We start from the raw sequence: 23412 nt of genomic DNA, 5'->3' as shown, positions 1-23412 counted from the left end.
TGCCTTGAGTTTCAGGTTTGATTATGAGAAATTGGTCTTTTTAGACCCGTTTCATGTTGATCTAGGCCACTATATGAGCCCGAGGAAGTTCGGGACCTTCATCGTCGACTTTCGGGAGCCTTGGATGCTTATGGTTGAGCCCCGGGAGTTAGACTCAGTGATATGGGCGAGCTATACTGAAGATTGCAAATCGCCCTGGAAGCTGAGGGCGAAATGCAACCATTGGGCGGAATTGAAGCAGTTTGGATTCATCAACGCGCGCCCGATCGGGCGCAGCTCGCCCGATCCGGATCGGGCGGTCATCCAGAAGCCTATGTGGAGAGTTCGCAAACCGCCCGATCGGGCCGACTATCGAGTGGATCGCCCGATCGGGCGAAGCGTCGCCCAACCTCCAGCAGTTTTTCGCGCATTTACTTTCCGTTTTTTAGGCTTTATTTTGGTAAACTATATAAACAAGCTTTAATTATTTTTAGAGGACACATTATTTTCTAGTATTGAACCTTAGTATTATTTTTCCTTAGCCTAGTTTTCTCTCTAATTTATGCAAAAACACTTAGTTTAATTCTCAATAAAAATTCAAGCTTTCACTCCCCTTTGTTCTTCAAATAGGTATTGTTTCTTATTTTAATTCATTGTCTTGCTTTAATAATGCTTTCAATTATGATTATTGCTTTGTTTATTGTCAACATGCTTGAGTAGTTTAATTTCTAGGGTTGGGGATCCATGAATAATATGAAGGGATGATTGAATGATTATGATTGTTGGCATTGTAATTGATTCCTATTGATTGGTTTATTTCACTATACAATTAGATTTGCGCAGGTTTAATTGTGGTAGTTATGCAATATCAAATTAAGATTCGAGAGATGCAATTTGATGTTTAGGCTTGTGTCAATAGGTGGAATTAGAGTTAATACGTAGCGAGAGCCCGTTAATTCTAAGTCTATGATTAGTATCGACTTGAGAGAGCATGCTAGTCTAATTAATTACTTTGTTGATTATCGTGATTGTTCAATGTCTTGGATTATTATTTGTTGGCGAACCTATGCCCTAGATTCCTTAATTTATTGATTCATTCTTGTTTAATTATCGTTCGTAGTCTTAGCATACAAACCACCAACCAAATCTTGTTCACAATAGTCTAGATTAGTTAATTGATAGTAGAAAGAACGCTTGTTTCCCTGTGGATTCGATCCTGACTTCCCTTGCTACCTAGCTAGTGGACCTTAGGTTATTTTTGATTAGGTGATACGACTTTAACCTGTCAGTAATACGTCGTATAGCTGTGATGTTATTGAGGACTTAAAACATCCTTTAAATTGGTAAACATATGGCCACTTATTAGATTCTAATACCACATAACTTGTAATATTCAGTTGCAGGGTTTAAATGTCAACACGAACTTCTGTTGTTTTTGTATCCGAACTACGGTTGACCAGCAAATGGAGTGGACTGCTAGAGCACATTTTGATGTGCTCCTCTCCAGTGTTATAGAAGATTGGGCTATACATGTTGGAGTCGACCCAGCAGCCGGGATAACGATGAGGCGCAACTTCGGTGTGCTACAAAGTAATCGCACACTCAGACAGTCAGGTGTTGAGTACGGTTGCACCTTGTATGCATGCATAGACCTCAGTTGAACAAGGAACAAGGAGCGAAGTGTAAATGGGTACGTAAGTTGAAGACGTATGCGCATTATGGTGTAGTGCGTGCCCATTTTTTTTGGCAATTTTTTGTGTGATTGTGAAATTTAAAACACCTGTGACTTAAGTTGGCAATATTTTGTGTATTGGGCACGAACATCTACATTTTCCGGTCTAGCTAGTCCCACTTTTGGGGCTGTTTAACACTTGATTATGCCTTATATGATTTCCCATAATCTATGTTATGTAATCATAGTTATGTTTTGAAGAATATGATTCTAAAGATAATGTATTTAAAAAAATATAAAATAGTCGTTTACTTTTATTAGTGTTGGTGGATGATACAATGTAACCATTCAATCAATCCAACTATCCTATTCCAGTTATAAATCGTATGTTTTTATGATTAAAGTAAGAAATTTTTAATTGGTGAACTAATATTCACCTTGGGATATTCACCCTTGAGGGATAATGGACATATCGACATATAATGGACATATCGACATATAATGGATAACACTAAGAAATCGACATATTATGGACAAATCTAGACGGAATTGACATATTTGAGTACATACTTTCAAATCGGGGACAATTAGTATTTTCGGTATTATTATTACATTTAATTAATTTATCCAACTATTTCGTTACATAATCCTTGTCACGATTTGGTTACAGCTCATTAAAAAATTATCTCACAATTAAATCCAATATGATTTTGGGGATAAATGCTCTAATTTATAAATGTGATCTAAACCGATTTTGTCACAACTACTCCCTCCGTCTAATTTTGGCTATTACGGTCTCACTTTCTCATGTACTATGTTAATTAAAATTGAATTGAATACCCAACCAGTGTACTATATCCCATGTACTATATTCTCTTTCACATAGACTTTATTCCACTTTTCCATACATCACAATCATCATTTGTATTTTATTCCTCTTTTTTATTAAAATTCGTGTTTTTGCTCAAACAGGATGATAATTATGGGAGTAATAGATTAATAATTTTGTCACAACTAATAGATTAATAATTTTTTCACAACTAATAGATTAATAAATTTGTCACAACTAATAGATTAATAATTTTGTCATATGCCGAGTGAGGATCATTTAAGGGGGTAAGACAAACCAAATACGAGTTAAACCACCACAATCCCTCAAACCCTAAACCCTAAACCATAAACCCTAAAGCCTATGCATGACGTGGATTTACCATTTATAGCATTTGTGTATTCTCCCATGCACAAACCAGGAGTACGTCCATAGATAACAAAAGTGGTCCATGTGCATGCTTTGGCATACAAACAAAAGTGGTCCATGTGTATGATTTTGCATAAAAACAAACTTGGTCCATGTGCCTTTATTTGGAAATATTTGTCATGCCAATCATTCATTTGTTCGTAAGTCAAGGTATAAGTACATTAAAATATGGAGTACCAATCATTCCTTGTGTAAACTTCAATGCAGAGAATATATGTATGGGCTTTATGGCCCAATTTGTGGGTCCATTAGGACTATAGTATTCCGTGTAATTGTTGGTGGAATTGAGTCACGAAACTCACGTGTTTAAACATAGACGCCAGATTGGGTGTTGTTGGGTTTCGGGTCTTATAATGGGTATTTGTTATAATGGGTATTTGTTATAATATAAATCTTGAATTCAATATAGATAAAAATTAATCTATATTAGTTATTGGGTTACCCGTCTCTGTCCGAACTTGTATACCGCAAACAAATGATTACCGACAGGATAAAATATACCCAAGTGATAAATAACTTCATGCCGCTTAAAGGGACGATAAAATGGTTTTGAAAATACCAAAAAATTCAGCCATAATATTAAAGTTGTGCATCGGCATGCGTGAAAGTAGCAAACGTTGTGAGTATTAAAAGACGGAGGAAGTATTTGTTTAATACGGGTGGATATTATATATGAGTTTAAATAGATACAAAAAGGGCTAAAGTGGTCCATGTGATTGTTTTTAGGAATATTATGTCTAACCAATCATTCCTAATGTTTCCATTTTCGTCATAAAAGTCCTGACTTGCTACATTTAGAAATAAACAAATTCCTTTTGTGTGAACTATTATATACACACAAACAACATTTGAAGTGGGGTTATTTTGAAAAGGAAACATGATAATTAGTTTATTTCATAAAAGGAAATTTATCATTTATTTATTGTGGGTTATTTTAGAAGCCATGATAGCAAGTTGCGACAAGTGTCCGTATGTTTTGCCAACTTACAACCACCAAACACCACCATAACTCCAACTTTACTTCCTTTATGACATCAAACTACCATAACCTACTTTTCCTTCTTATAAATACCATCCACGCAACTTCATCTAATTCCCCTACTCCAACACACACTCCTTAGTCCTTAACCTAATCCACATTTTTTCCATGAAATGGCCGGCCCCTCAAACTCGGATCCGAACTCGTCAACGTGGTTGATTTACGAGTTCGGTTCCCGGTACCTCCAGAAAATAGGCTAATGACCATCAAGCTCCGGAGTGTGGATTGTGCAGACCCTGGTGTGCAATATGTTCTTCTGCCATCCCAAACCCTGGTTTGGATAAGGGAGGACTATCGGGCCCGACTAGGATACGGACCAGACGAGCTCGCAATTTGTTTGTTTCGAGAATATGCGAAAAGTCTCGACAAGGAAAAATCCGCGGCAGAAAACGAGATCAAGGACGGTGAGCTAATATATGTTCTTCCAATGGTAAGTAGCCTCTATTTTTTTACAATTAAAATTTATATACATCCAAAGTACGATATTATAAGATCTCAAAAACTAAATGCAGGGTCCCTTTTGATGTTTGTGATAACACGATGCAAAAAAATGTCTAACATCTTTACCATTGGAACATTTTTAGAAAAACAATACATAAAAAAATTAACATATTTAGAAACAAAATGGAAAAAATAAATAGATCGGGATTTTTAAAATAAACTAATCGATATACTAATGCCAAATTTCGTGTAAATGGACCCTAAACCCAAAGTGTCCCAAATTGTGGTTAAAATATAGAGAAGATGTGTAGTTTAGGTCCTCCAGAAATATGTAGTCCCTCCGATAGTATATGTACTCCCACAGATTATTTAAATTTTTTAAGTCCTCCGATAGTCTATATCCTCCCAAAGATTATTTTCTAATTATTAAAATGTTAAATTTTAAATTATATAATGAATTTAGTTGTTTTTTATGAATTAAACAATTTCAAATTATGTTGCAATGTGGAAATGTATCATACTACTGAAAACTGGCGTGTAGTTAATTAATTTTCTAGGGTTAGTTCCAAGGCCCAAGCACCCTTTGGCCCACCATGAAAACTAGCACCAGTGCCCCATATGGCCTTTATTGCCACTTTATTGCCCATGTGGCCAATGCCCCATATGGACTTTATGGCCCATGTGGCCTTTTCAGTTTGCCAAAGTATAATTTACAATATATGGCCCATATGGCCTTTTCAGTTTGCCAAAGTATAATTTACAATATATGTCTTGGCCCATATGCAGTTTGCCAAACAATACTTTAATATGTCTCTTTTATTTGCAGTATGATGATATAAATGCGGACAGTTCTAAGGTTAGATTCGACATTTTACAAGAGGATATGTTTGGGTCACGATTGTATGCAATGCGCCACAGAGTCACAACCAAGATGCAAACTGTGTACCAGGAATGGGCCAACCACATTAGGGTTCCGGAGGGTAGGGTTATGTTGTTTAGCCTTGATGAATTCGGTAACCGCAAGCTGATTTCACGTTCATCAACTATCCAAGCGGCACGTATCACCAACCATTCTGTTATTACAGCAATGACCTTATAATTATGCGGTGTTAACATGTTTTCGTAACCATGTAATATGTCTACAAATTATGTTTTACGTTTTCCGTGTTGTGTTTGACGGTTTATGTTTTTCGTGCTTTGTTAGTAGGAATGAACGATGTTAAAATATTTTTCGGAATCATGTATTAAGTATTGTCAATTATGCAATATGTTTTCCGTGTTATTCGTTGGACAGTTTGTGTATTTCGTTAAGTGTTGATTAGTTTGATTTTTGAGATTTGGATTCGAATTCCATTCCTTTAATTGGGCAATTTATGTATATTCATTCCCCAAATATTAAGGCCCATCTTTTAAGGCCCAAGATCTGTATTATCAATTCTCAAACTTTATCAATTCTCAAACTAATGTTGGGTGCCCCACAACATATAGGGCCCAATTAAACTTGATTTCACATGGACATCTTGCCCAATAATCAATGGCCTTGGAACGAGAACTAACATCCAAAACAACGGCAAAACATCACGAAATTGTCCAAAAACCACGGCCTTGATTATCATTTAGGAATGAATGCAAAACATTTTGATAATTTTAATCAATATTGGCTCAATAAGTTGAACGTGTATATCTAAATGTGACTACTGGCTTCAGACCATCCAATGTTATTGCGGCTCAATAGAAGATCATCATCAGAAACCACAGATATAGTCGCCGTATTTGGTGTATTCCCAAGCACTTCATTGGATGGGTTTCTAAACACCTGAACAAAGTCTACATATTAATACTAATATTGAATATACTTTTAACATTTTTATCTAATTATCAATTTCCCGAACAATAATAGAATACCTTTAATTACCCGACGCTAGCTTCTGTTGAAGGACCATCTACTCCGTCATCGACCGAACCCAACGCCTCCTTATTGATCACCTAAATTATAGATAGGTTAATTCCTTATTGATCACCTAAATTATAGATATATCAATACATTGGTACTAGTATAAAAACAAACCTTGGTGGCTTCCTTTCTTTTTGGCTTCCAATTGTTATTCTCACCTAGAGCCTTGTGTCTTAAGATAATAGGCCTCCCACATTTCTTCTTGCTCCTACTCGTGGGATTCTTAATATTTCCCTCTGTCGTGTCCACTTCATCTTGGTATTGCATTGATTCCAATGGCAATAACATTTGATTTTTTTTCACATTCTTCACCCGTTCCCTAACCGCGATTTCTAGCCCTCGCAATTCATTCACAACAAACTGCATAGTTTGTTCATCGACACTTGCTTCCTCACAAATAGGTTCAAATTCAAGCATCATCTTATCAAACCTTTTAGCAACTTCCGTCTTTGTCGGATCATAGGAACCAACCTAACATGCATATGCTTCCGATACACATCCTTCCGCCATCGCCGAAGGATGTATTTTTCAGGAATATCAACCACAAAGTTTGTTTCTAACGCCCGAATACAGTGCCTACACAGAATACCCCTAGTCTCAAACAACTTACAAACACAAGATATTTCCATTGGACTCGTACCAAACTTCACTACGTAGAATTTCTTGTATTTCGTCAATACCTCTTCACTTTTGCCTTTAACAATGATCCACACACGGTCTTCCATCAAGTATTCAAAGTGTTTATCCGAAATCTGTTTCTCCTCCTTCACAACACAATAGAGCATCCTCTCAAATTCTCTCTGCACATCTCTAAACTTGTTGTCCGTGTATATCTTCTGGAATACACTCTCAATGTGGAATCCAGTAACCAGTTTACGAATATACTTCGCACAATTTGAGTCCGCATTTTTCTCATCACTACACCTTTTATTCATAGCAGCACAATATTTTTTGGGAAACTCAAAAAACTTTGTGCCTCTCTCCAAAAAACCATCGAAAAACGAATTTATTGACTCTACCCGCTGCGTTGTCTTCATGCCGGCCCAAAAATAATTGTTTAAAAAGGCAGGCACCCACATCTTCCTGTCCTTAAACATGTCACCCAGCCAATTCTTACTCTTATGCTCTTTAACCTTAAATTCAACTAACATATCAGCCCACCTACTCTCAAACTCCTCTACGGATAGGCTCTCATACACCACCTCTTTCATCACCTCTTTTAACTCTGCATACCTAAACAAATCCAAAATTATAGTCAGCATCATACAAGTACATTAGAATTTATAACAAATTATATTATTAGTATAACATATTTTCCTAACACTTTGTTTCGTTATTAAGTTTTATCTTACTTTCATTAACATCTGCCTGGGAAATTTTTTTAACACGTTTATTATTTCCTCTTTTCTACTATCATAAGGTCAAAAAATTACTATCTGCCAACTTGTTTTACAATTTATAGTTTTGCTATTAAGTACTATCTTTGACTATTTACTATCTACCTGTACTACATATTTACTTGTAATACATATTTACTTAATACTATTTACGATACTATATACTTCTTTGACAATTTTATAACTGATATCGATATTTTACTAAACTTTAACAAAAATGACGTACGGGAAGGTTAAGCTTACCTAGTATGAGTACCGAGCTTGGATGGGATTTTGTTCATTATATGCCATAGACACCAACGATGTCGAGTTTCAGGCATTACTACTTCCAAATGACGTCTCATAGCCGGTGCCTGGTCAGTTAGAATAGCAACAGGATATCTACCCCCCCTGCATATGCACCACTGCCTAAACAACCATGTAAAACTTTTAGCATATTCATGGGACATCAATGCACAACCAAGCAACAATGACTGGCCATGATGATTCACTCCGACAAAATTAGCAAAAGGGAGCTCATATGAGTTGGTTAGGTATGTAGAATCAAAGCATACTACCTTCCCAAAGTCATTAAAGGCAACACGACTCCTTGCATCAACCCACATAATGTCCTTTAGACGACCTTCATTGTCAAGTCTGTGGGCATGGAAGAATTTATCATTGTCCTTTTGCAACCCCTCAAAATAGGACATCATAGCATTCGCATCCCCACCTTCCATTTTCAACCTTCGTTCAGTGTGTACTATGTGTGACATGTCTTTTTCAGTTAGGATTACGTTTTCAATGCCACTGAAACGTTCAGCAAGATTAGCCCTTACCTGTGAGATCGGCGCACCACAATCATAACTTGTTATTAATCTTCCCCTAAAATTCTCTGTCACATGGCCCATACTGTACTCTTTCACTCCCTTCCACTTGCTGGGAGTTGGCTGGTGGTTAACATGTTCTAATACTACTTTTCTAACTACCCACTCACCATCCCCATTAACACTAGCTCTCAACATTGCAAGACAATCGCACTTCTTTGACTTCCTTGTCCTCTTTGACGGTGGCTCAGGTATTGCACTACTCCCCAACTCCATATTATTTGCTCTCTTCTTCGCCTCCCTCCTCTCTCTCATATCTGGGGGACCATAGCACTCACACCTCCATGTGGCAGCAGTCAGTTGTTTGTTTTTATTCGTCGTACCTTGTGGCCTACACACACCAAATCCCTGCTGTTTACCATATCTCTTATAGTAATCCTCAACATCCGCCCAAGTCCCAAAAATTAGCCCTACTGTGGGGGGGGGGGGGGGGTACAAGTTCCTCGTTTGTGGTTTTAGAAAGGATACCACTGCTCTTCACATGCTCAGGAGTGAAACATATTCCATCTTCCTCTGTAATAGTGGTATTATTCCTCCTTGGAGGAGTCACGTTGGAGGATTGTATAGAAGAACCACCAATTAACGTGGTGGAACAACTCTGAGGGCTAAGACAAAATAAATTAACGTCTAGGTTGCTATTATGTGTATTACGGATTGGAGTGACAAAGGATGAATTTTGGTCTACGTTGCCATTGTGTGTACTAAGGTTTGGGGTGACAAAGGACAGGTCAGAACTACCAACACAAGATCCAAGTGGAGATTGAAGACCATAACTTTCAATAACACCCTTTCCACACCGCGATCCATGAATAACACCAATATGCTCCTGGGAGGCTACAACAACATCACCCGATTCAAAAGGCATTTGTTGAAGATCATGTACATGATCATTATTATTGTTCACATACTTATCAACCCCGATTACAACCTGTAATAAGTGAATTACACAGGTTTAAATCAAAGCAATATGCTTTACTACCATCATATTACCGTAATTATTCACTTATTCACATCAATTCCTTAATTCATTACAAAATCTAATTTTTGTTTTTTAGAAAACAACATTTTATAATTATGGATTATACAGCTTTACAATCATTGGCAATACACTTTTTAATGTAATTATAAAAACGAATTATTCTTATTTTAAATAAAATGATTAATATAATCCTAATTTTAACATTTCCTTTAATTTTACCCAAAAACAATGAAAGACGATTTTTCTTACATTATTCCTATTTTTAAATTTTCCCGATTTTATATTTAATTCCTAAATTCCCGGCGTTTATTTTTTTTAATTTTTTTATTACTTTATTTTTAATTTTTTCAAGTTTGGGACCTTATACTATTCATCATCTCCTACTCCAACCCAACCCCACACACAGCCCCCACACGCTTTACATAGGATTCCAAAGCTTACAAAGAATATAATAGAAAACATAAAAGAAACCATCATCAAAGATACAACATAACCAGGAACCTTCATCAAAAAAACCATAAACATCTAATTCAAGAAAAATATAACAATTTTACCTCTTCTGAAACAAGATCCGCCATTTTCATACAACCCTCCTTCAAAATCCACTCCTAATAAGGATGAATAGCAAATCGCGGCGAATTGGGAAAAAATTTCTTGGTTTGCTTGCTTGCTACAGGAAACCCTTAATTTTTTATTTTTGACATTTTTTTAGAATTTTCACCAATTCAGTTTTGGATTGAAAATAGGAGTTTTGAAATTCAAATGGGACGGTGTGGAGCAAACTCTGACAAACGATAATGAACAGTTAATAAAACGGCTGTTAACTCCCCTAACTACCGTTTATAAACGGCCGTCAACGTACTACTTTCCTTTCTCCTTTATTTTTTTCGATTTAAAAGCCAACACGCTACCTGTCACCATTTCTTTCTAATTTTACCCCCGGATTAACGTTGATGGTTAATCTTAAAGATTAATTAGGGGGGCCTCGGGCCTTTTTGCTTCATTGAAAGTGTTATTTTATTGAAGATTGTAATTGTTGTGTTGCTAATTATCAAATATGATGCAGTTACTGAAGTCAAAGAAGTATTGTGGTGTGTTTAAGAAAATATGGCACCACTCTGATGGTGGAAGTTGGGTGAGGCCTTGCAATTTTGATATTAGATTCATGATGCTTGCCTTCTTTTTTTCTTGATTGGTTGAATTTAATGATTTGGCCCTAAGATTTTTTATCCACATAGGTGTGTTTTGATAGCATGATGTCTGGGTGCATGTTGAGTGTGTTGAAACCGCCTGAGAGTTTTTTATTTTATTTTAATCTAAGTACTTGGAAGAGGCTGGGTATTACTGCCCTAATTGCAAGCCAAAGTTTGCATTTGAGCCATCATACTCAATAGTTATACCTAAAGTAAAGTATGTGTTCACTGCTCTGATTGTTGTTGGTATTATTGTTGCCATCATGCTTGATGACAAATTTTAATAAATAATACCAACAACAATTGCAGTGAACCCGTACTTTACTCTGGTTGTTGTTGTTGGTATTATTGTGTCATCATGCTCATGTTTTCTGTTTTGTCTGGTCTTCCTGTTTTCTACAATCAACTCAACCATAAACTCTTTTATGACGAAATACATCTCATGTATTTTAGTTAAGAGTAAAAGAAACTAAACAAATTAGGAATGGCATTTCCTACAGGATGTATGCGGCACACCAGTTCCTAGATCCATTTGTTGTTTGTTAAAGTTTTTAGTAGTTGGTTGTATGATTAGTCTTTGGTCTTCAAGATATATAGCTCAATTTCTTCTTCTTTTGCTACTTTTCATTAACGATCAGAACCCCAAAACTCCATAAAGCATATCACTTAGCTTAATTTCTATGTTAGGTTGCTAAAGGAAGATTCATTGAACTTGATGGTGTGGTTCTTCTTTTATTTGTTACTTGATTTTATAACTGTAGGTTCTCTTAATAGGATATTAGGAGAGCCAAAGTATGGGTTAGGAAGTTTGTAAAAGGGGTTTTATCACTTGCAATTCTCTGGGCGGATGTCAATTGTCTGGATGGATGCCTTTGACCCTATGTTGATCGCTAATTGTGTGCTGCAGAACCCTACTCGGTTTTTATGAATTGGTGTCACTCGTGTTTTCCTTGTCAGTGCAGCATTTATCAGACCTGATGGGTGACTTGCTATGCTCTATGTGTTTTCTTTTCGGATAGTATGTGTCTATATAGTTGCTCATGTATGTCTTGCTGCTAATTGTTGTTTATTCTCTATGGATATCAGATAAGCTTCTGCTTATCCAGTCCTCACCTGTAGCATGGAGAAGTAAACGGTTGAGAATTACTCAACTCTTGTCACACACCAGTTCTCACAGGTAATCGCATTTTTATACATTTCTGTTTAATACTGCATCTATTGATTGGTTGTGCAATTCATAGTGGATTATATTGACTACCAGCAGACCATCACGTACATATACCATCACGTACATATACCATCACATGTGACAAGAATGGTTTGTCAACTCTTGTACTAAGACTAGATATTTCCACTATAGGAGACTTGCCAATGGTCAAAGTTTTTCCTGACAGAGATGACATGGATATGTGTAGCAACAGATTGATATTACAAAAGGCATGAAACAAGGAGGCTTGTTACTACATTACTACAGGAGGCTTGCCAATGCTTGATATTCTACTACTGTTATTTTAATTTTGTAGGTAGTATGTATTGTTCAAAGTTAGTTTGCAATAAAACATATCCTCATCTATTTCCGTATAATAATTAGGCTCGGGATTTGCTTTGTGTTTTGATAATTATTTTCCTAGAACTAATATTCAATGAACTAATCTAAACTACACAATTAGTTAGCCACCAGAGCTCCTAAAATCATAAACTTAATTCTTAAATTCATTTATTTTCTATACATAATTATAGTGTATAATGACTTTATGGGAGAGATGGGGGTGGGAGGGAGGAGGAGAAAGGGAGGGGAGGGAACACTTTTTTTTAACAAACCAAATTTTTGGAGTGGAATGGAGGAAGAACGCTTGATGAAATTCCTTACATACAAGTGAGAGAGGGAGAGAGGAGGAGGGGTAGGCGATTATTGAGCATTCCGTAGTTTCATTTTCATATTTTTCACGGGTGGTGGCGGTGATAAGAAAAGCGACATAATGACCAGGGTTCATTTTCATGTATTCACTTGCACGAATAGCCCAATACAGTTTGTCAACCTTACGGTGTTGGATTACCAATGTTGCTGCATCTATAGCTTGGCAATTTCCCGTACTCCTCTGTTTCTCTCTCCTCCTGCTTCAGAGATTTTCATGGTCATGGAGGTGTATGTGTCAGCCCGCTCAGCCTTTTTCACCTCATGATCACCGCACGGGATAGGTATGCTAGATAATTTGTACCATCTGTATGAAGCTTGTGGCCACTTGCCTTTAGTTTACTTTGTTTTATTCACTGCAAAATCTCAGGGGATGGATAATTAACGAGTTAAATCTATTCTGAGCGTGGATGGTCAACCAGAAGAAACTACAAAGTGGGCTTGGAGAGGGATTGAGACTGTATTTGGTTTAAGTTGTTTAAGATCCGAGTAGATTAAGATTTAAGCAGGTTTCTTAATATTAATATAGAGCCGTTGCATTTTTTAAGTAGATTAAGGTTTGAGCGCGCTAGACCATAATCAATTAAGTGGATTGGAATTATATTATGATTTCAGTTATTTAACTTCTTCTTAAATAAAATTGATTAGGAGTAATCGAATATGTTTAGGGAAAGTCTATCGTGTTTTGTTTTAGATTATCGGAAATTTATTTGTCTTTTTCAATTTATTATTCGTTAATTACGGCAGAAACCCTAAAAATTTTGTTTTAAAATATTGAAATCTTGCTTAATCTGTGGATGTATTGTTGTTATATGATTTGGTTTGCATATCAAGTTTTCCACTGACTTATCTGTTCTTTGTAGGCCGCTGCAGGCAAAGATTAAAGGCCAATACTTGAGTTACAAAGAGATTCAAATGAGAGGATTTTTTGCTTTCAGAAATTAGAAGGTATAAATTTTGATTTGATTTATTAATTTATGCTCTTATAATGAGATTGATTTTTTCATTTGATCTGTTTTGGTGAATCTTTTACGTAATCTCAAAGGTAAGTACCTTCATATTTACTGGGTGTTGAATGTGCTGATTCTGCTGGGTTTTGAAGGTGTTGTTTCTGTTGGAAATACCATAGATGTCTGTTTATATATTGGTTCAAGAACTACAGATTTAGTTGTTAAACAATAATTGATTTCTGTACTAATGTAGTGATTGATAATTTAGGCTCCTAATAGTCCTAAATGTGGTATGTTGTTTGTTTTTTTTGTTAAATGTAGGATTATTTAGGCTTAATGGCACATATACAGTATAACGCAAGGATATGTATTAAGGTTTAAGCCTGAACCTTAATGAGTTGAATATTTTATATGCAATGTCACAGGGAAGGTACATTTTAAGGGTTTAAATTCATTGTTATCGTAAAGCATTGCATCTATAAGAGTCGCGAGTATTGGTAGAGTGTATGTTATCTTAAATCTTTATGTGGGAATGCTAGATTCCTATATCCTGAGTTTACAGTGTGTGGAAGGGTGGTGTATCCATCACCGTACATTCAAAACATTTGCGAGTTATGAAATCTTGTTCCTTTCTGTTTGATGTCTGTGTAATCTGTTTGTGGCTCAATCTCAATATTTTTTAGGTTCTTGCTGCTAATCAAAACTTGTTAGAAAATACCATATGATGTGGAAGTTTGGCTCCAACTAAAGCTTCTTGCATTAGAAACACTTGTGTTTCCTCGAGGAGAAGAGTGGGAAGTTGTGCTTAGAGTACTTGCGAGACTTGTCCATAGACGAAATAAAGTCCGAGCTCTCATCTTTCAAAGGAATCGGGCCTAGAGGATGAACTTGACCACGAAAAAAATGAGCATCCTAATGGCTCTTCTGTAGTTGAAGTTTTTGATATCTGCCCTCCAAAATCAGGTTCTGTGTTCTCTTTGAAACCATCTTTGATGGCGATGAATAGGGAAAAGCGAAATGAGAAGAAAAATTATCAAGGGATTATTTTAAGATCTGGGATGGTTCATCTGAAGAGCTATTTTTCGACCTCACAACAGGTGCCTATATTTTCGGGATTTCATTTTTAAATGCATCCATCCGGAATATTAGTACCTGCCTGTAACACCCTAATAATTCCTTGCTTTTATAAAACCATTTTCCAACTTAAAATAAAGGAATTACTAAAGTATTACCGCCACCGTGATAATGGTTAAGGCTATTACCAGAATTACGCAGCGGAATTAAATGTCAACTAACTTTTAAAAACATAATTAATGAAATATTGAGGCCTCCTACAATTTGGAACCATAATGGCCCAAAACCCAAAACATAAATAGTTTCAAACATTTCAAACATAATTAAAGTATTATTAAATAGTTCAAAATACGAAAACATGCAACTCTCTCGATCATCCCAAGCCACATGATTCCGATCTACCAACCTGCTATTTTATTCTACTCCCCATCAAAGCAAGTGCAAATGATAGATCATCATAGGGTCATTAAGGCAAAGGCCATGACCAAAACACACAAAGCACGTAGTCAGCAAAAGCTGAGTACTTACAAGCATAGAGTGAATGAAACTAAAACATGCATCAGTCACTAAGTACTAATCAACATGCAAAAGCCATATAATAATAAACAATCAATCATGAATACAAGACTCGACTCTTGACTCGACTCTTGACTCACAATTTAATTAGAATAAGCTTCGAACGGGCCAAAAGAATAATCCACAAAGGGAAAAGGTGATGGGAGCCAACCATACACCAAATATATAATAATAAAATCGGGCCATACCGAATGTCGGGCCATACCGACGGAATTCCTGCGCATAATATAAATGAAACAACGTCTTGTATCATTAGTAGGAGTACGAGCTTTCCGGCAAGACTCCCCCCATTGTTCATACTCAAGGTATATACGTTCCAAGAGTTTTGAAGCTTGTTCTGGTTGCACTTTACGTTTATTAATATTTTATTAAAGGCGAACTCAAGACTCACCAACATGCACACATACAATAATAAACAACAACCAAAAAAATCTTATTTTAAATGCTTAGGGACTTGTGATCAACAAGGCAAGACACTTGTGATATTACTACCATGTTCCCCCTCACCAAGGTGAGACTCCACATCATGCACATTAACATGAGGGTTGTGCCCTTGCACGACAAATCCTAATTCATTTCATACATAATATTCCCAACTGAACCCTACATGTGTGGTGGCTTACATGAGCTAACCCTTCACATGTGGTAAAATAAATAGTACAACGAAGTACGAATAATTGGCTCAAAGTATGCTAGACATCTCGTACAATAGCATACAAATAAATAATTCATCCCTTGCATGTGAAATAAACCATACATGCATAAATATTGAACAACATGATTGACAATGAAATCCATACTCATAATAATTCCAACATGCTTGTTCAACAATTAATCCAATAAATCCAACATCACAAATCACATGCTCGTTCACCAAAATAAACATGATTCCACATAATGTAATTCACATCATCAACAATCATGTAATGTCATTGACAAAAGGTGTGGTCGCCCTAGACTTGTACGTACCTTGAATACGTAAGCGTATGGGCCACTTTGCAATACGAGCACTCAACTAGAAATCACCTCCTATCATCAAAATAATGAAACTTAAATTATTTCCATGTTCATTAAATTTCCAGCAACTTTATAAAATCTAAAACCTCATTTAAACTTTAGAATTCAATCGTTTTTCAATAATATAAACGTCTCAATTTGCAAAATCAATCCCTAGTACAAAAACCTACTTTTTCCGCCTTTAAAATCAATAAAAATCGACACTTTAACCCTTTATTCAAATCTGAAAATGTAATTGATTATCATAATTAAAATCATCACCTAATTATGCTAATCAATTGACTCATTAGGTCTAGGTTAAAGCCCTAACTTGAAAATCCCAATAACACTAGTTTATCATCATAAAAATAATGTTTTATTCAATAAACAAATCTGAAAATTCATCCTTTAATAATTAAAACAAACCTAATGAATCACAACACGCAAATCCTCAAACCACGGTATTCATAACCGGTTTCCAGCATTTTAATTACTCAAAACAATATTAATATAATAATTTAAAATACGAAATTTAAATAGAATAGGCAAGGAAGAAGAGAATTATACCAATCCGGCCTATAGCACGGGACAACCACGAATTAATGTGATTGGGCGAAAAGAATTGAACGAACGAACGAACAACACACACACACACACAATCGACGTGCGTGCGCGCGGGCGAGGGGCAGGCTCAGCAGCGCGCTGGGGCGCGCGGGACGGATGGGCGAGGGCGCGAGTGCTGGGCGCTGTGCGCGAGAGAGAGAGAGCAGGGATGTGCGGTGCACACGAGCAACAACAACACAGCAGCACAGCACCAGCAGCTATGCGTGCTGGCTGGGCGGGCTGCGAGAGAAAGAGCAAGAAACAAGGGGGTGTGGGCGCTGGGCGCGCGCGAAGAGGGAGCGAGAGCGAGAACGAGTGCTGGGGCGTGAGGCTGAGCAGCACGAGGCACAGCAGCACGAGCACGGGCTGCGTGCGTGCGGGCGTGCGGACGAGAGGAAAAGAGAGGGAGTGAGGAGTGTTGGGCAAGCAAAGAAAAATAGGGTTTATGAATTTTAGGGGCTCATTTAATGATGGGGGAGTCCTATTTATAGGCTCCCTAATCCCTTGATGGGCTAGGCTTAGGAGATTTGAGCTGGGCTTAGGAAATAAATGATTTGGGCTAGCTTAGGATTTAAATTAAACTCTTTTGATTGGGCTCGTTTAATAAAACGGATTGGACTTTTTATTTAAAACCCGAAGCACATAAAAATCATTTGCAACTCATTTAATATCCCGACTCAAGAATTAAATTCGTTTCGTAATTAATTAAAATAATAATTATTCTAATTAATTAAAATACATTAAATAAAATGCATTTAATATTATTTAAATGTCAATAAATCGTAAAATGCTTTATAAATATAATAAAATATACTTATAAATATTATAAAAATACGAGGTATTACAGTCTACCCTCCTTAAAAGAAGTTTCGTCCCGAAACTTGGGTTCGGAAATCAAAATTCAACTCAAAACTTGAGACTTTCTGAGACTTTCAATACGTTCATTTACAAAAAATTTAAGTTGTTGTACTCTTTACATGATTAAACAGGACAATAATAAGTGCAAATTCAATAGAAAGCACTAAATTGAGCATAAAATAGAGGAAAACAAGGTAAAAAGCGCGAAATTCTACCGCACTCTACCCCCCTTAAAAGACACGAGTTACGACCCCGTAACTCAACTAACCTCGGGAAAAAGCTCGGGATATTTCTTTCTCATTTCTTCCTCCGCTTCCCAAGTGGCTTCCTCAGATTCTTGATTAGACCACAACACTTTGACAATTTTCACATCTTTAGTACGCGTACTACGCACTTTGCTATCAAGGATTTTGACAGGTCTTTCCTCAAAGGTTAGACTTTGGTCTAATTCTATGGTCTCCGGTTGCAACACATGCGATTTATCCGGGATATATTTCCTTAACTAAGATATGTGGAACACATTATGCACTCTATGCAAGTCCATAGGCAAGGCTAGTCTATAGGCTACCTTTCCGATTCTTTCTAAGATCTCATATGGGACTATGTACTTAGGGCTTAACTTCCCTTTCTTTCCAAATCTCATGACACCTTTCATTGGTGACACTTTGAGCAACACTTTATCACCTATGTTGAACTCTTCATCCCTACGTTTCAAGTCTGCATAACTCTTTTGGAGATCCTGCGCCGCTTGAATCTTTGATTGGATGGTTCGGATTTGGTTCATGGTGTCCTCTATCATTTGAGGTCCCAACACTACGGTTTCACTAATATCGTTCCAGCAAAGTGGACTTCTACACTTTCGTCCATACAAAGCCTCAAATGGTTCCATTCCAATTCTAGCATGATAGCTATTGTTATAGGAAAACTCAATCAAATCTAAGCTATCTTCCCAACTTCCTTGGAAATCAATAACGCATGCCCGAAGCATGTCATCTAGGGTTTGGATAGTCCTTTCAGTTTGTCCGTCCGTGGCTGGGTGAAAGGCTGTACTCATTTTCAATATCGTACCAAAGCTCTTCTACACACTTTTCCAGAAATTCGAAAGAAACCTTGAATCCCTATCTGATACGATATCCTTAGGAACTCCATGTAACCTCACAACATTCTTAATGTAGGCCTTAGCAAGTTGTTCCATTTTCCAGGTTTTCTTCATTGGTATAAACACTGCTGACTTAGTCAACCTATCTACCACCACCCAGATTGTATCATTCCCAGTCTTTGACTTAGGTAAACAAGTGACGATGTCCATAGAAATACACTCCCATTTCCAGCTTGGAATCTCTAAAGGTTGGACCTTTCCTTGAGGTCTCCTGTGCTCTATTTTAACCTTCTGACAAGTCAGACATCTAGCCACAAATTCAGCCACTTCGTTCTTCATCCTTGGCCACCACAAGTCCTTATACAACTTGTCACCACCTGGGTGCACAGAATATGGCGTATTATTCCCTTCTTTCATCAATTTCTCTTTCAATTCTCCACACTTTTGAGGCACGCACCACCTGCCTTTGTACCTCAAACTTCCATCATCATGGATTCGGAATTCTAACTCCTTACCTTGCGAAATCTTTTCCTTGATTCGCTCCAACTTTACATCACCAGCCAGATTCTCCCTAATCTCATCAAATATTGACGGCTGGATGGTTAAGGCATTCATCATTCCCTCAAGGCTTTCACCACTCACTATTTCCAGGTTCAAACGCTGCATGTCCTTACACAGCTCGTTAGCAATTACTAACGCATTAACAATAAGACTTGATTTCCTACTCAAGGCATCCGCAACTACATTGGCTTTTCCCTCATGGTACTGGATGTCAAATCATAGTCCTTAATTAACTCCAACCACCTTCGTTGGCGCATATTCAGGTCCTTCTGTGTGAAGATGTACTTTAAACTCTTATGGTCCGTAAATATCCTACACTTCACACTGTAGACACCTACTTTTGTCCCCGTTCCCGCAAGGGAATGGTTCGATGATGAAAGCATAAAAACTCCACTTGACAACGCATCTCCTATAAAATAAACGAATCTCGATTCCCCATTTCATTTCACCCAAAACCTGCTATTTATGGAAACCTGCTAAAAATAGTAGCTGCCGTAAAAGGTAGCTTCTAAAAGTGGCAAATCATAAAAGATAGAAACCTGTCATAATTAGGTGTTGCATTCCAACATAAATCCTAAATGAGATAGAAAACTGCGAGAATCCTATTCCTAATAGGATTCGGAAATAAGAATTACGTATTAATTAAAATCCTAACGAGCCTAGAGTTCGTAACGGGCCCAGACGCATTCCGTCACAAAATTGATACGCGCTAAAAGACTCGAATTAATCTCAAACTCTACGGATTTTAGGAATCCGAATCTGACTAAACAAAACTGCCCAGACCCTATTTTCAACGCCTGGCTCTGGGCGCCGAAATCTTCGGCGCCCAGGCCTGGGCGCTGAAAATACCTGGGTACGTCTCTTTTCCTAATTCTTTGTGGATTAGAACTCTGCAATCCTATCTTTCCCCGAACTCTTCCCTATAAATAGGCCCCTAGTTTCGACGTGAAAGAACACAACAACACATAATATATTCTGAGTATTGACTCTAAACCCCTTAGCCTAAGCCTCTCGCTGCGAAACTGTTCACGCGTTCTGTCGCAATCGATCCATAAATCGAACAGAACGTATCCTGTCCCATAATCCAGATTCGTTAAATAAAAAGGAGAAATAGCAAAGTCAAAGTGGTTAGTTTTCTGAGAACCGTGACGCACCTCTCAAGGGTGCGTCGTAATGTGTCCCTTTCCGATGATTTAACTGCTTTCCTCGCCCTTTTTATGAATTGTTAAACTAACCTAATATGATTGTTCTATCACGCCTAACAAATATAATATTTTTGGGAAATCGGATTATCATGCTAGGTCCCTTAATGTTATTTAAATCAGATAATCACGATCGAATTAGTATTATATGTTGCATATTGCTAAAATCAATTCAGATTAGTTTAATAGTTAACGCATGTCCCTTCAATTATTTATGCTGAGCTAGTAAGGATATCCTGCCTCTGGAGTTATCGACGAGCGAATTACTCCTCTCGGTAGTTACAGTCCCCCGAACCCTCAATCTATACCTTGCGGGTGTATATTGAGAGATCCCCACACCAGGGATCACAAGGGAACCTATGGCCATCGTGGTCAAACATAATTGCACTCCCTTTATGTCACGATAACCGGGTTTTGTGAGTTTTTCTCATTGTCGTTAAAAACTGAATGACGACTCCTGTATTACTAGTCAATTGGGTGTAAACTCACAGGAAATCCAATTACACTTGATTTGACAAAAAGAAACGTCACACCCACGAGGGACGAGGTCACGCATTAGCCTCGCGCTTTTTCGACCCCCTCACAGTGGCGACTCCACTGGGGATAGTGAAGGAAATACTCGTGCTTGTAGGTAATCAAAATAGCCGAAGGGTGAAACGATCCTACCCCGCGTTTATTTCCCCATCAAGTTGGGACGACCTGAAAATCAGCATATTAATGTGAACGGGCAGAACATCATAACGAATCTCAGCTCCCTTGGGAGTTGGGACTAAGGATACCTTTTTTCACCAATAGGGGGGTGCATACGCCGCGCATGTTTCCCACTCGGTACTTGTGCAGGTAGTACACCTATCCCGAACCCAATCGCTCGCTCATTAGGTCCCTCTCGCCTGCATGCCCCCTTGGCTTGCACTTGCGGGTTGGCCTCTTGAGCGAAATTCGTCTGTTGAAGACACTACCTCGACCGGGGCATGTGTTGGATCTACTATAGAAGCGGTACCAAGCCAGGTGCTAATAAACTACCCATAGTGTTAGGTTATGATACATATGACATTACATAGATCATGCGGAAACAACCATTAACCCAGGACAACATATTATTTACACATAATCATATAGCATAATTTAGATGCATACTCTTTGTTGCGTGCCCTCCCTAGCTGCGCCCGAACCGAACAAGAACAAGTCTTTAGGACTCCAAGTGTCGTCCCTCCGTAGACAGTCCACAGCACGTCCGGATCCGCCTTAAGATTGACCAACTAGAATCGCCCTTAAGGTACTAGAAAATTTCGGCACTTTTATGAGCAAGATGTGTGTTTTAATTTTCTCTCAAAAAACTCACTTTTGAATACTTTGAAACTTGTTATAAATTGTGAGCCCTAGCCTCATATTTATAGGGGTATGGAAAGGGAATCGAAATCCTATTCAGATACAAATTAATTAAACCTAGAATCCTACAAGAACTCTAATTTAATTAATTTATCAAATAAAATTAGGAATTTAATCATTAACCGAACTCTGCATGTTTTAGGAAACGTGCACGAACACAAACACTTGCACACACACGCACGGCAGCCACGATGGGCCCCCATGCGTGCGCGCGAGCAGCAGCCCACGCAGCGCCCGCGCGCGCTGCGCGCTGCGCGTGCTGTGCGCGCTGTGCGCGCTGCGCAGCCTGCTGGGCCTGGCCTTGCGCTGGGCCTGGCGTGGCTGTTTGTGCGGCGCGCTTGGCTTGCTGGGCTATGGCCTGGCTTCGTGCTGGGCCTCGTCCGGCAGGCCTCGTCCGATGCTTATTCGTACGATGCGCTTCCGATTAAATTTTCCGATTCCGGAATTCATTTCCGATACGAACAATATTTAATATTTCCGATTCCGGAATTAATTTCCGTTTCGAACAAATATTTAATATTTCCGTTTCCGGAATTATTTTCCGATTCCGGTAATATTTCCGATTCTGACAATATTTCCGTTTCCGGCAATATTTCCGATTCTGGCAATATTTCCATTTCCGATAATATTTTCCGATACGTACCATGTTTCCGTTTCCGGCAACATCTACGACTTGGATAATATTTATATTTCCGATACGATCCATATTTCCGTTTCCGGCAATATCATCGTTTCCGGAGTATTCATTTCTTGCCTGTGACGATCTTAGCTCCCACTGAAACCAAGATCCGTCGGTTCCGAATATTCATAGATGGAGTATTTAATGCCATTAAATACTTGATCCGTTTACGTACTATTTGTGTGACCCTACGGGTTCAGTCAAGAGTAAGCTGTGGATTAATATCATTAATTCCACTTGAACTGAAGCGGCCTCTAGCTAGGCATTCAGCTCACTTGATCTCACTGAATTATTAACTTGTTAATTAATACTGAACCGCATTTATTAGACTTAACATAGAATGCATACTTGGACCAAGGGCATTATTTCCTTCAGTCTCCCACTTGTCCTTAGGGACAAGTGTGCATTTCCTAATTCCTTTGTCGCTCGATGCTTGCTCTTGAACATAAGGTAAGAGTTGTCATCCTTATTACGTCCAGAGGTGTTCCTCGGTTTCAGAGTTCAACTGATCAAATAAACAGATAATCATAGCCTATGATTCATCCGAGCACGGCCATGCATTTCACAGTTTCTAGCTCTCCGAGTGGCCTTGTACAACTTTTAAGCATCTCATCCCGATTTATGGGAGGACAATCCCAATCTTGCGATCTTGAGATTAGACTTCGTTTGATAGGTGATTACCTGAGCGTTGCCTTTATAGCCTCCTTTTACGGTGCGACGGTTGGTCAACGT

The 23412-nt window shown here is 37.9% G+C and overlaps 1 protein-coding gene and 1 long non-coding RNA gene across 2 annotated transcripts; one reads left to right on the top strand and one right to left on the bottom strand.

Annotated features, from left to right (window-relative positions):
* Positions 1-6759: 6759 nt before the first annotated feature.
* On the bottom strand, positions 6760-9591 carry LOC110778217 (protein FAR1-RELATED SEQUENCE 6-like). The gene is made up of 4 exons (XM_056831583.1): positions 9586-9591; positions 9043-9534; positions 7984-8954; positions 6760-7576 (listed from the first exon to the last, which is right to left on the bottom strand). The coding sequence occupies exons 1-4, from the start codon at positions 9589-9591 to the stop codon at positions 6760-6762; spliced, it is 2286 nt and encodes a 761-aa protein (XP_056687561.1).
* A 373-nt stretch (positions 9592-9964) lies between these two features.
* Positions 9965-14943, top strand: LOC130465722 (uncharacterized). The gene is made up of 3 exons (XR_008925734.1): positions 9965-11955; positions 13557-13641; positions 14327-14943. It is a non-coding gene; the product is annotated as an uncharacterized lncRNA (long non-coding RNA).
* The last annotated feature ends 8469 nt before the right edge of the window (positions 14944-23412 follow it).

Source organism: Spinacia oleracea, chromosome 1 (genome assembly GCF_020520425.1).
Source record: "Spinacia oleracea cultivar Varoflay chromosome 1, BTI_SOV_V1, whole genome shotgun sequence".
Taxonomy (NCBI): Eukaryota; Viridiplantae; Streptophyta; class Magnoliopsida; order Caryophyllales; family Amaranthaceae; genus Spinacia; species Spinacia oleracea.
Note: the sequence above shows the minus strand (reverse complement) of the source record. Positions and strands in the feature narration are given on the sequence as shown.

Excerpts from the sequence above, each read along its gene's own strand:
- LOC110778217 (XM_056831583.1), bottom strand. Across the intron at positions 8,955-9,042 it reads AAACCACAAACGAGGAACTT|GGATTTGGTGTGTGTAGGCC; the intron begins GTACCCCCCCCC and ends GGTAAACAGCAG. Across the intron at positions 7,577-7,983 it reads AAGCTCGGTACTCATACTAG|GTATGCAGAGTTAAAAGAGG; the intron begins GTAAGCTTAACC and ends GGATTTGTTTAG.